The following is a 12,573-nucleotide window of genomic DNA, read 5'->3' as shown; positions in this document are numbered from 1 at the left end:
AAGTTTATTCCCAAAACATCCTTAACAAAAAGTAATTATTTTAGTTCTTTAAAATTAAAAAAGCTGAAAGAAATAAAACTCAATGAAATAAAGGCCAGCTGTATATTACCCTAGTGAAAAAGCAAGAAGGGTAAGATTGTCATTAAAATAAACAAAAAATAGAAAGTAAGGGGAAACTGCGTATGGTAAAATTATAAGGCAACAGGTCATAAAAAATTAAAATTTTCATCATTCACGTGAAGAAGTTCAAGTTGATATACAATACAAGGTTATGCAACCACTCTACATGTAACTAGAAATAACAATGAGAATTGCAGTACACAAGATTGCCTATTAAGTAGGTGATTTTCCATCCCCTATACTGCTGTATGGAATATATTTCTAAGCCAGAAAACTAATGTAAAGCACAATTGGATTTGTTGGAAAAACATATTCGGATTTGTTCCGAGATGATGAATGGTTAGATTGGCAGAAAAGCAATGCTACCAAAGAATCAATTACGAGCTCAGTTTTAACTTTGTTCTCCACAACTCTCCAATGACCTTCTTTGGTGCTGGATCATTTGGTCCTTTGTCTCGTTGTCCTGATGTGAAATACAACCATCCATTCCAAAAACCAACTAGAGTGGTTTTAACTCGAAATGGCAGCTTCCCTATAACTGACCAGTTCTGTAATTATTAAAAATCAAAGAAATTAAGCGCAGAAACCAACATTAGAGCACAGCAGACAACAAACTTGTCACCACCAACAATTAAGACATGTACATATTTTAAGAAAGTGTCAATACCAGCGTATCGAAGTTAAACTGGAATATTTCTCCAACCAAAACCATCTTCTTAGTTACAGGGTGCTTCTCTGTTGTGCCTCCGACAATAACAACTGAGTTGTTAACAAGAGCCCAAGCAAATTCAATATGGGAATCTGGCTTAGGCATAGGAGGTAACACTTTCCACTTCATTTCATCATCCAGCATGTAAACATCACTGTATACAACCTGAAGCAATCAAAAATAACAAAATGAACTTATTCTATAAGAGGACAATACCAGATTTCTACTTAGGTTTATTGGCTATCTTTCAAAACTCATTCTATGTTTGAATAAGTAATTGACTAGTTCCTCTCATGACAGTGTAAGCTTCTGGCTTGGTGAGTACGATATGTGTTTGTGTGTGTATTAAAAGCCTAAAAAATATTCATCATAGATTCTTCTTCATTCCAACAAAAGGATGACGTGCTACATCAAGAAAATAAAACTTGTCCAAAAACAGGAACCAAAAGAAACTGACATAACTTTCTGGTTCTAGTTAATACAAACCCAATCCAAGAAAAGTGTAAGAAATACATGAACTTACCTCATTCCTACGAGAGCACTTGAAAATAGGTGATCCCGGTTTGGCCATAAAATCACCCTCTTGACCACCCATAACATAAAGCCGGTCATCAACAACTATACAAGCCCTACAAGAAAATACCAATTACAGAATAGAGCATTGGTTTAGTTGATGGGATTTATCATGCAAAATTCTTACTTTCAGTTGGCAAATAAAAGATCATGGTATAGTTCATGCCCCCTTGGCCTAGGAGACAAAGCAGTGGGGGAGGATTGGGAGGAAAGGACCACCTAAGGCAGCACAAATATTATAGAAGGTAACTATTTCCAAGTTTTCATGATCTATTTCTGTTATTTGCCGCCCATGGGGGGAATCAAATTTTGATCCCTTGGGAAAATCCCAATAACGGCAAGCCCTTTCTCTTCTCCCTCTCTCTAATAACCCTAGAATTTCAAACAGAGCTTTGAAACTCAAAGCAAAAGTGCTACATGGTGATCAAAGACCTTTTTGAAAACAAAATCCTAGAAAAGCTCCATAAATTTTTTTTCAGGTGGACCTGCAGTCCACTTTGATATTGTACTCTTCACTTTTATTAATACAATTATTCTGTTTCCTATAAAAAATACCAACAGATTGCCTAGAAATTTCAATAATGGTTATTGATACACAATTTCAAAATATAACTTTGATGCGACCACATTCAAGACAAATAACATCATGAAATGCTTAGATACATAAATGCAGATGGAATAAGACAGTGCACAGACCTATGAGGTCCTCCCCGGGGAATTGGTATTTCGGTCCTCCATTCCTTTTCCAATGGTTTTCCATCTTTTACTGCAAGACTCCAATGATCTAATGCTGGTGTATGTCGATTCTCCTTGCTACCACCCATCACATGGAGTCTACCTCTCCAAAGTTGAGTTGCTGGTGCATACCTGAAAATTATAAAGTTAAAACCATTCAATCTAAGAGTGAGCTGCAGTAGAAGAGTCACATATGAGTCACTTTGGACTATAACTTACTAATGGAAATCTTACACTCGCACATTGATTTTCTAGTTCACACCATCAATACAAAACGTTCCAGGTCAGTTAAGTAGAAACCAGTGAACAACTCAATTAAAGCCTTGATCCCGCAATGTGGGTCGGCTACATTAATCCTCTTCTTCCATTCCACTCTATTAGAACAACGCTAACTTCATTAAAATATTAAAAAAAATTATTATTATTATGGAAGTAACCTCTGTTTTATGAGAAAATAGTGGAATTGATATGTAAGGCATATGACAAACATATGCTCAGCAAGATGTAAAGAAATTAAAATCTGATTAGTATGTCAATCCTAGCAAAAACTAACTTTCACAAATCAAATTCTAGCAAGAAATTACACGTTATTTTGTACTCCTACTATTTACATGAGAGCATTCAGAATTATTTGATCTCATTCTACAAAAAGAATAAAACTCTCCAAACAAGACAAAAAAGATGAAGATTAACTCGGAGCTATCTGATTCTAGTTTCTAACTAAAATTCAGCAGAAAAATAGTTTGACAGGAGTAAAACAGAGTTTAACAACAGTAATGTACAATTCATTTTATGCAATCTCATTAAGGCACAAACAAACCTAGGAACTGGTAAAGGGGGCATGTCCCGCCACTGCTTTGTCTCAGTATCAAGCACGAATGTATACGCTGTGGGCCCTCTGCACTGTGGCCCATACTGTCCTGTGACAACATATATGTACCTTCCGTCTGTTACCATTCCTAGATGAGAATGTGCCATTTCTTTTGGCATATCAAATCTTCCTCCCCATGTATTATCACTGAAATTGTAGATATCAACATGTGAATGTACCTAAAGTAAACAATAAAACAGAAAACGTTACAGCCCATGTACATAATAAGGAAGGGTGAAGCTTTTCCATTTTTGGTGAACAAGTGAAAGTATTGCTAATCGAATATGTTTATCATAGTTCCATATAGGAGGCAGGACCTGATCTACTCTAACAGCAGTTGGTGATGGTAATCCCCCAGTATTTGAGTTGAGGCACGATTCATTGGTGTCACCAGTTTGTGAATTTTTTTTTCTTATGGTAAGAAACATTAAAATTTTATTCAAAATGAAAAATGAAGTATTAAAATAGACGGATAAGGTGTCAATCTGTACTAAAAAAACAAGGCAGAAAATTACAAAATAAGTATTGCAACTAGTTCATAAATGCCACTCAATCAAGATGCATTAAACTAAAACAAATATCCCTAAAATGGTTTGACGTTGATGCCCATATAGACACAAAAAATCTGCTCCTGTCCCATAAGAAATTTACTTCCTCCCTTTAATGTTCAAAAATTCTGTTATTTCCTCCCGAACTATCCAAAGAACCTCCATAAAGTAACCATCTTTGTATTATCTCCTACTCCTAAAAAAATACTCAACAAACAAAGAATAGTGGTTTCTAGGCCAAACCTATTCCAAATGTTTATTGAAAGATCAATGCATAAAAATGTGGTCAACTCTCACCATCACCTTTGAACCTTTGAACCTTTGCAGTGATAGGCATAGGATCATTTATTTTGAAGCATATCACAAAGTGTCATGGACCACGAATGATACAAAACTCTGCACTCTGGTGCAAAAACCTTCTAGGTCATCAGGATTTTCCAACACAGTATGAAGAAATGGTTTGCAAGAAAAAAAAAAATCCAAAATTATGGATACTCACACACATCTGTCCATCCACCTGGGTTCATCAAAACACTCTAAATGAAAAAAAATATCTGAAAACTGACATTTCTATTCATTCAAATTCTGCCTAAATGTCAAATTCTAAGAGATAACTGTAGAAGATGATAAGGAAGCAATGGAAGAAGATCTCAAGAAAACGTTAGAGTGATCTATATGGTAGTCAGTGCTACTAAGTTAAGTAAAAGCAATATGTTAAATTATGAAATGTTGGATAACAAAAAATAAGTAACCGATCATTCTAATCACTAAAAGGACATAGCATGAGGAATATATTATAAAAAGAGAAAATTATAGTGCGGAGCAATACAAGGTTCTCACATAATCAATGGTACCGTATCCAGCAAACACGAATAGAAGATTCTTAATCTGTATAGCAGCACCATCCAAACGAGGCACAGGTGCAGCAGCCATCTTTTCCCATTTTAATTCTGGTGCAGGCAAATCAGCAAAAGTCGCTGATAAAACTCTCCCAGGAGGAGTATCGTTCTTATGATTGGCACCTCCCTATAGATAACATGAATAATGGTAAATATTCAGAGCTGAAACAAGGATCAATTAGAAGCTATTTGCCATCAATTTTACGTAACAGGGAAAAATTCTAGAACATAAGTAAAAGGGACAGTGTATTGGTTTCATGAAAGTAGAATTCAATACTGGTTAACTAATTGATGGAATTAACACAGGACCATTTGATTTTCTCACAGGTCCAAAATCTACTCATAACCCCAATAATGGAAAATCTAAGACCTAAATTCATGATATCTTCACGTTACTTATCCAATTCCTACATTTTCAAGAGAAACTAATAAAGCATTCCCAAAATTAAAATAAATAACAGCAGTTCATGCAAATTCATAGTTTCCAATATGCCAAATATACTAATCCAAAATCTTATATCCTTTTATTCACCAACATCTTCTGGGCACCCGAAACAAAATCAAATAGGAAATCCACAGAAACTAATCACAGTTTACAACTAGCAACAATTAGCATCAACAAATCAACCAAAACAACACGCTCACATCAAGAATGAAAAGTACCATTTCCTTTTCCCAACACTTTTCACAGACGAAAATTTACATAAGAAACCAAAAGTCAGCAGCAACAATGAGCTACGATAAAGCGGTCACACAAACTAGATGAGTTTCCCACACTTCCTCACAATACTGAGATGAAATTCACATAAAAAAGCCTAAATCAGAAAGAAAGAGCTTAAGAAACAACCATATAACAAGTTTCATTTTTCCCACATTTTCGCACAAACCAAACAACACCCAGATGAAAATTCGCATCAGAAAGCGAGAATTCAACAACAATGCAAACAAAATAGCCAAGCAAACCTTGTTGGGTATTTCATGGTCAGTCGTTTTGGGGGTGAGGATCAGACTGGAGTGTGAAGTATCAACTGGAGGAGCCCAATTGGAGGCAATGGAGATGTAAGAAGAAGCAGAACGTGAAGAGGAAGCCCAGAGGAAATCAGCAATCAGAGCAAAACTCAAAAGCCCAATGCATATGAACACCAACCGAGCCGATGTGTGCTTCCCAGAGGGTCTAACCATTTCATGTATATTCTATGAATGAATAAATCGTAAATGTAAAATCAGAGAGAGATGTGAATGCTGCAGAGTTGGGTTTACTAGTGAGAAAGAGAGACAGAGAGGGAGAGAGAGGAGCGACAGATCGACAGAGGCAGACCGGGGCACTGACTAGTGACTATTACAGGGACTGTGATTCTTCTGCAATTATTAGTTTACCCCGGGGTCAAAGCAGAATTTCCATTTTGCTTGGGTTTTACACTAAAACAACCCAAAATAATCATTATGGAAGAATGATTTTTTTTTTTTTAAGACACAAAATTATTCTTCATAAAAAATATATATCTCTACCAATAAATGTTATTCATTTTGTATCTTGATATATTATCGTTTGTTGCTTATACCTGACATAAACAATAATGTTAGGAATTTTTTATTTTTTATTTTTTTTTAAGATTATAGTAGAGGGGGAGGCTTTGAACTCCAGTGTGAAGGAGGGAGCTTTTGACCTCAGCCAACCTCAATTCACAATAATATTAAGAAATTTTTTAATTTATATATCAAATGATGTATCATTACACATGTAATTATTTTACTTTTTATAAAATAGATGAGCCTTGAAGTGAGCCATGTATTAATCATGAGCAAACTTTGAGATAAAGTTGTAGTAATGTGTAAAGTTTTAATTTAAGAAGTTAGTACTCTTTTTGTATCATATTTGTATATTTAGAAATTATATTTTATACCTTGGTGTATTGCCATTGGTACCTTAATAAGAATCGAAAAGTGAGAGAGAGCTCAGAATATAGTAACATACTTTCTGAGCTCATAATATAGTCAGTATGGGTTTTTACATAAATCGAAAAATGTGGGGATGAGATAGAAATCATAGAATCGAGCTGAGAATATAATGATCTTTCCCCAAAGTTAATGCAAAAGTAGGGGCCGCTTATCCCCTAAGCAAGAGCATTTCAAATTAACATCAAGTAATCCAGGCCATGCCACATCCAATGATAAAACTGAGACTACTTTCATGACTGTAAACCTGAAACAAAATACACCACCAAGACAGATTGATACATTCTACAGTATGTTGAGATGGACAAACCAATGCAAGTATTTGGAAAAGATCATATACAAATAACTCAATTTTTTTTTTCTTTCTATTTAACATTAACTCAATCTGAGGTTAAACATGTAAATTCCCGGCTTCGTTGAGCCACCCCATTACAAAAGCTTTCTCAAACCCTAGCAGAAAAATACAAATGGAAAGGAATCCTGGAAAACTATACACCAAGTTAAAGGAATGAACACCACCACCCCCATCTTAATCTGATACAAACTCAACTTTCTCACTCCTAACACCACCAAGATCAATAATAATAGAGGGAAAAAATATACTCCCAAAAGATCAATACCTAAAAACGTTTGCAATTCACTTTACTGCTAAACTGGTATGACATCAATCTTTGATGCATCATCACATCTCAAAACAATACCCTCAAGGCTAGCCGGAAAGATACATTTGCCCCACTGGCATCCTGTTGTGATTGGCTCGGGTGGAGGAACAATCATCAGCACGTTCTCATTTCTCTGGACAACTCCCATTACACTAACCGTGCTTCCTTCTTTAATGTACCTGCAAAGTGCAAATATAATATTGCAGTTCAGAAGATCTACAAACACATCACAAAATCATTGACTTTACATATATATATATATATATCATCATCATGTAGACTTGATCAATCATTGTCAATTAATCACATACGGTTGAATGCCTGTACTTCAATATATAACTACAATCTGATAATTATAAGAGAGAGCTATTACCCTTCTTTCAACCGCATTACGCGATCATCACTTGAAAGGTTCCTCTCTCCCAACCACCTAATAAACTCTGGAGACAAGTCTTCATTTTCAGGATTCACATCAATGACAATCGAATCATCAACATAGGGAGTCACCCTTGCTCCATAGCCAGTCTTAACCAATGCTCTTAACCCAGATTGGAAATCAGAGATGTAGAAGTCTACCACACGCCTCTGTCAAATGGCATAAATAGAAAATTCTGGTCAGGTGTGAAATCTAAAGACCAGACAAATCTGGCAGCCACACAAGTCCCTTGGCATCACCATGTAATGGCTCCTTGCAACAACTGGACATTCAAAGCAAAAAGGCAAGTAAACCAGAAACAAATACACCAACAAAATTCAAACAGTAGGACTTAGTGGATCGGAAAATCAGAATTGTGTATTGTACATCAACTTTAAAAACACATTAAAACCTCTCAAAATTTTACCTGCATGCACAAGACATAAAACTGGTCAACTACATAGTCTTAATTTCTTTTAGAAGTTAAAGAGGAAAAAAATCAGTTATGACTTATGAGCACACCCCCCCCCCCCCCCAAAAAAAAAAAGTAGAAAGAGAGACTATACGACATTCTATCAAATAATAAGCTGACTTTCAGTTACTCACTTCCAGGGATCTGAGCCCCCAAGTAAAACGACGATGTGTAGTGTTGGCAGCTTTTGAATCCCATCCTCGATACTCATATAAACTTGTAGATGTATACACACATCTAGGAACCTTTTGAAAGGACGACTCAAGGGGCACATTGCCACAAGTGACCACCTTAAAAAATAGAACCAGATATAACTTGTGAAAAATATTGATCAAGCATATGCAGAACAATAACCCAGATCAACAATAGTTATAAGCCAAACAATAGTTACCCCTGAGACCTTCACAAATTGCCCATTCTCCGCAGTCCTCAGCTCAGAATCAGAATAACTAGCAATATAACCTATAATAGCTTTTCTTCCCCAATATGTATTCCATGTGAATAGTGTAGCAACTGCACCGAAAAGGACCACAACCACAATGAGGAGAATTGCATTGTGGACTGCACCAAGAATAAAACCACCAGCTATGAACCCCATCACGAAAAGAAGAATCAAAGACCATAATACTAGCTTTGGGAAGCTCTTCCTAAAGGAAAACTCATCATCTTGGCTAAGGGTAGTAATGGCCTGATTGTGAACAACGGAGGACCCCTGTACTTTCATTGATCCCATTGACTCCAAAGGACCAGATACCTTTCGAGGGACCCCAGAAGCATTTAGTGGGCCAGAAGAAATGGGTCCAGATGTAATGAGACCTGTTGCAGGGAGAACAGGAGGAAGAGGCCCAGAGTTTTGGCGGCCAGTTGGTGTCACCCCACCAGATTGAGGACCAGATGACTTCTTTATGGGCTCCCCATGCTTATTCAGTGGTCCAGAATTTGACTTCTTTACAGAAGCTGAACCAGGCATGCCTCCAGATGATACGGGACCTGATGTGGTATAGCCAGCACGAACTGCAGCATTAGGGATTGGTCCTGAATGTGAAGCAGCACCTCCAAAAGATCCAGTCCTTGAAGGAGCACCAGTTATGGGTCCAGATTTTCTAGACTTGCCATCCATAGGGATATCAAACATCTTCCCTAGTTCTCCGGACTTCTTGATATCTCCACCAGTATAGGGCATGGCAACCGAGCTCATAGTTGGAGTCCTTTCCTTTGGTTGCTCTGGCCTGCCTGATACATAGAGGCCATTGCTGAGTTGATGAGATGGGAACCTGGAACCCATCTAGCTCCTTTGAAAGATCCCACAAGATATTACACAATAAACTCAACTAGTAGACTAGCAGTTTACTGATGCGATCCTCCTAGGAAGGAAATAAAAAACAGCACTAAAATAGTTAGAATCACACTTGTTGCTTATCTAAAAACCAAACCTAGTAACCAACAGCCACACCCACACCCCACCATAGTAACACATAAATGGATAAGAGATTGCAGTAGAACAGTAGTTTATTAAGAAAATAAACACCGCAGTCATTAACCAATAAAGACAAGGGCACAAAAGAACTAAATCACAATGTCATCTTATAATTCCAGTATAGGTAAAATATTTTTAAACAGTATATACTTTGTATACTATGGCAAATTTATCACAATGCCGGCCTAATTTATACACCCGTGGAAGAGTCAACATCCACGCTATGTTCTTTCTTCCATATATACCCACACGACATAATATCATTCTGAAACACCGTCCAGACTCAAAAGAACCATATCATGGACGAAATGAATTAATTACAAGATCTGTAAAATACCATTTCAAACAAAATAATCAAGAAATAGAAGGTCAGCAATGACCAGATATATAGGATTTGGAAGTCAGTTCAGGATCACACTCGAATGGTTTTTACTTATCTTTAAAAAAACAATTAAAATCATCTCAACAACCAAGCTAGCTGAAAAGAAATCTTATATTCACAAAAAATTCAAGCTTACTATTTTCAAAAATCTACAACTCAGAATCCAGATTCCATGACCCAAATCAAGGAAAGATAGCATTCCTAGATAACTAACTTAGAAAGAAAAAAATCAAATCATGAAATCAAATAGGATCTGAAGCAAGGCAAAACAAGAGACAGGATTCCAAGCACAGTTGAGAAGAGACTTTGAATACTTGGTCTTCAATTTTGAAAATTTGTAAATTCAAAATGTTGACTTTTTTTCCTACATTTCCTCAACTAAACAAGAAAAAGGCAAACACCCAGTATAACTCAAAAAATAAAGTTAGTATCAAAATCTTCCATTTTTAGAAAGATTTAAAATAACTAAAATTTTTACCTCGAATCAGTAAAACAAAGCATACCCACATCAAAATTTGCACATAAATTAAAGATATGAAAAAGATCTAGAACACAAGTGGAGATTTCTGAGTCTTGCACAGTTCAGTGGGGGGTTTTAACTATAATAAGTCCAAATGAAACAACAACAAGAAAAGCTCAAAGTTTTACTAATTTCTCTTCCCACACGTTCTCAACAACCAAACAAACCCAAAGTAACAAAGACAAGCCAGATTTCAAGGAAAGTAGGAGCCAGCATAACCTTCCATATATGCCAATATTTCATCGAAATGACACCATCTTAAAGCACCAACCATCCAAATGACCACTCTCAAAGCCCAAATCAAGGAAATATAGCATACCCAGATCACCATTTTGAGCAAACAGTGAGAAAATGCAAAAGATCTAAGAAAACTAGCAGAGATTGACACTGAAACTCTCACAGTCAAAGAGTAGCTGACTGAGAGGAAAAACATGGGCCCCTGGCGAAATGGCAATTAGGAAAATTTCTTCACTTACCTGAAGGAGAAGAAGAAGAAGAAGAAGCAGTGGAAGCTGAAATCTGGAGATTTGGAGACATCATGGTTTGATTGATAAAGACAAAGAGCACTAAAAAGAAAAATCTCAGACTCTCTCCTAAAATCTCTTTTTGGGTTGTGTTTGTTTTTCTCACTTGAGACTTGAGAGAGGCGCAACAACTGGTGGGTTGTCTGGTCCGGCACAAAACCTCCCAAGTGAAGAAAATATGATTACTTCGTACTACGGTATAGAGAAAAATATGTATACACTAATTATTATATAGCTCAGTGTCTAATGTAAACTGTACATCTCTCTATTTGAAATTACATAATTTTCCTCATTATTTCTCAGGATGTCAAATATACCCCTAACTCTTGTGGGGCTACTTTTCTTTTTCTCTCTCTATTGTTCTTATTTCTTTATTTAATTTTTTCCTTTTTGGTGTGTTGGAGACTTGGAGTGTTCGACCCTTTGGTTGTTTGTAATGCTGCAGTACTACTGTACTAGTCAGTAGTCACAAGGTAGGATCTTTTTTTTCTTTTCCCATCTTATTGTCTTTGTCTTATTTTGGGTCATGGCCCTCATGGGTGAGAAGCTAACACAAAATTCAATTAATTAATTAGTTAGTTAATACTTTATAGGCAACATAAACCCATCAAGAAAACATTTATGAGCATCAATAAAAATTAGATTTTATAATGAACAAGAAGAATTGGCAAACAAGTTAAAGATAAAGCAATATTTTTCTCCGTTATATTGAGAGAGATTTTAAGATTCGTATCTTCCTCTTTCATATAAAAAAAATGTAAAATTAGTATAATCATTAAAAGATGCATGAATCATTGCTTCATTGCTTCATTGGATTTTAGTTTGGTACAATGAATTGCAACTTGGCCTAATCTATCAATAGATTGGTTGGCTCAACCCTTTTAATAGGCTGTTAATGATGAATTTGTATTTTGTAGTGATCATGTGACATACAATCACATATTTATATCTAAGAATCTCTATTTTAGAAGTAGAAAAGTGAATTCATTAATATTTGAGGGTCAAAAGTAACTGGATGTCATAAAATCATAAATTTTAAACTAATCAAAAAGTGAATTTTTTTTGGCCATTATCAAAAGGTGAGTTTTAAACGGGGGAAAAAATAGGTGAATTCTACAATGAAATGAACAAAAGGAAAATCTTAATGCAAAAATACTTTTTTCTTCACTATTTGAAAACTTAAACTCTTTTTTCGTATAAAAAGAACTATTATATTCTTTTTACAGGGGTTGAGATTAGTTAAGAACTTAAGATGAACGTATAATTGCATTTTTGTATGCAAAAAATGGTTGATTTTCTAATTTATGAAAATCGGGTCATTTTTCTATACTGATTTTCATTTGGGGCCGTTCAAATTCACCATAAAACCCAGAAAAGGTGAACATTTTCTATACTTATTTTCTTACTTTCATATAGTGAAAAATTCTTAACCATCCAAGTAACCTTTACTTTCTTATGATGAATCAGGAAGAGTGCTGCTATTTGCACACCCTTTTTTTTCTTTTTGCACACACTTTACTTCTACACACCCATAAAATATTTTAAATTTCACAATTTCTCAAAACACACCCCTAAAATTCCAAATTACCCACACTCAAAAAAAAAAAAAATACACACACCCGCAGCAACTCAGCCCGACTCCACCCTTGCACACCTACAGCCAACCCACCCCCGCACCCCACAGCCAACCCAGGCCGTCGCCAAAGTTCC

At 35.8% G+C, this 12,573-nt stretch overlaps 2 protein-coding genes across 2 annotated transcripts; both read right to left on the bottom strand.

Moving 5' to 3' along the window:
• Nucleotides 1–204: 204 nt before the first annotated feature.
• Nucleotides 205–5,764, bottom strand: LOC147287689 (Galactose oxidase/kelch repeat superfamily protein). Its single transcript, XM_086241117.1, has 7 exons — nucleotides 5,419–5,764; nucleotides 4,397–4,582; nucleotides 2,958–3,187; nucleotides 2,099–2,269; nucleotides 1,353–1,458; nucleotides 788–994; nucleotides 205–668 (listed from the first exon to the last, which is right to left on the bottom strand). Exons 1-7 carry the CDS (start codon nucleotides 5,635–5,637, stop codon nucleotides 498–500), a joined length of 1,290 nt encoding a protein of 429 aa, XP_086097243.1. The 5' UTR covers nucleotides 5,638–5,764; the 3' UTR covers nucleotides 205–497.
• An 895-nt stretch (nucleotides 5,765–6,659) lies between these two features.
• Nucleotides 6,660–11,065, bottom strand: LOC147287688 (protein SHOU4-like). The gene is made up of 5 exons (XM_086239731.1): nucleotides 10,816–11,065; nucleotides 8,352–9,324; nucleotides 8,095–8,250; nucleotides 7,447–7,658; nucleotides 6,660–7,252 (listed from the first exon to the last, which is right to left on the bottom strand). Exons 2-5 carry the CDS (start codon nucleotides 9,243–9,245, stop codon nucleotides 7,060–7,062), a joined length of 1,455 nt encoding a protein of 484 aa, XP_086095857.1. The 5' UTR covers nucleotides 9,246–9,324; nucleotides 10,816–11,065; the 3' UTR covers nucleotides 6,660–7,059.
• Nucleotides 11,066–12,573: the final 1,508 nt, after the last annotated feature.

This window comes from Dryas octopetala, chromosome 4, assembly GCF_963921425.1.
Source record: "Dryas octopetala chromosome 4, drDryOcto1.1, whole genome shotgun sequence".
NCBI lineage: Eukaryota > Viridiplantae > Streptophyta > Magnoliopsida > Rosales > Rosaceae > Dryas > Dryas octopetala.
The sequence above is the reverse complement of the archived record's forward strand: the minus strand, read 5'-3'. Positions and strand labels throughout refer to the sequence as shown.

Excerpts from the sequence above, each read along its gene's own strand:
- LOC147287689 (XM_086241117.1), bottom strand. The coding sequence starts at position 5,637 with ATGGTTAGACCCTCTGGGAAGCACACATCGGCTCGGTTGGTGTTCATA. Across the intron at positions 3,188-4,396 it reads GATACGGTACCATTGATTAT|GTACATTCACATGTTGATAT; the intron begins GTGAGAACCTTG and ends TGTTTACTTTAG. Across the intron at positions 669-787 it reads AGTTTAACTTCGATACGCTG|AACTGGTCAGTTATAGGGAA; the intron begins GTATTGACACTT and ends TAATAATTACAG.
- LOC147287688 (XM_086239731.1), bottom strand. The coding sequence starts at position 9,245 with ATGGGTTCCAGGTTCCCATCTCATCAACTCAGCAATGGCCTCTATGTA. Across the intron at positions 8,251-8,351 it reads AATTTGTGAAGGTCTCAGGG|GTGGTCACTTGTGGCAATGT; the intron begins GTAACTATTGTT and ends CTATTTTTTAAG. Across the intron at positions 7,659-8,094 it reads GGGGGCTCAGATCCCTGGAA|AGGCGTGTGGTAGACTTCTA; the intron begins GTGAGTAACTGA and ends GCCATTTGACAG.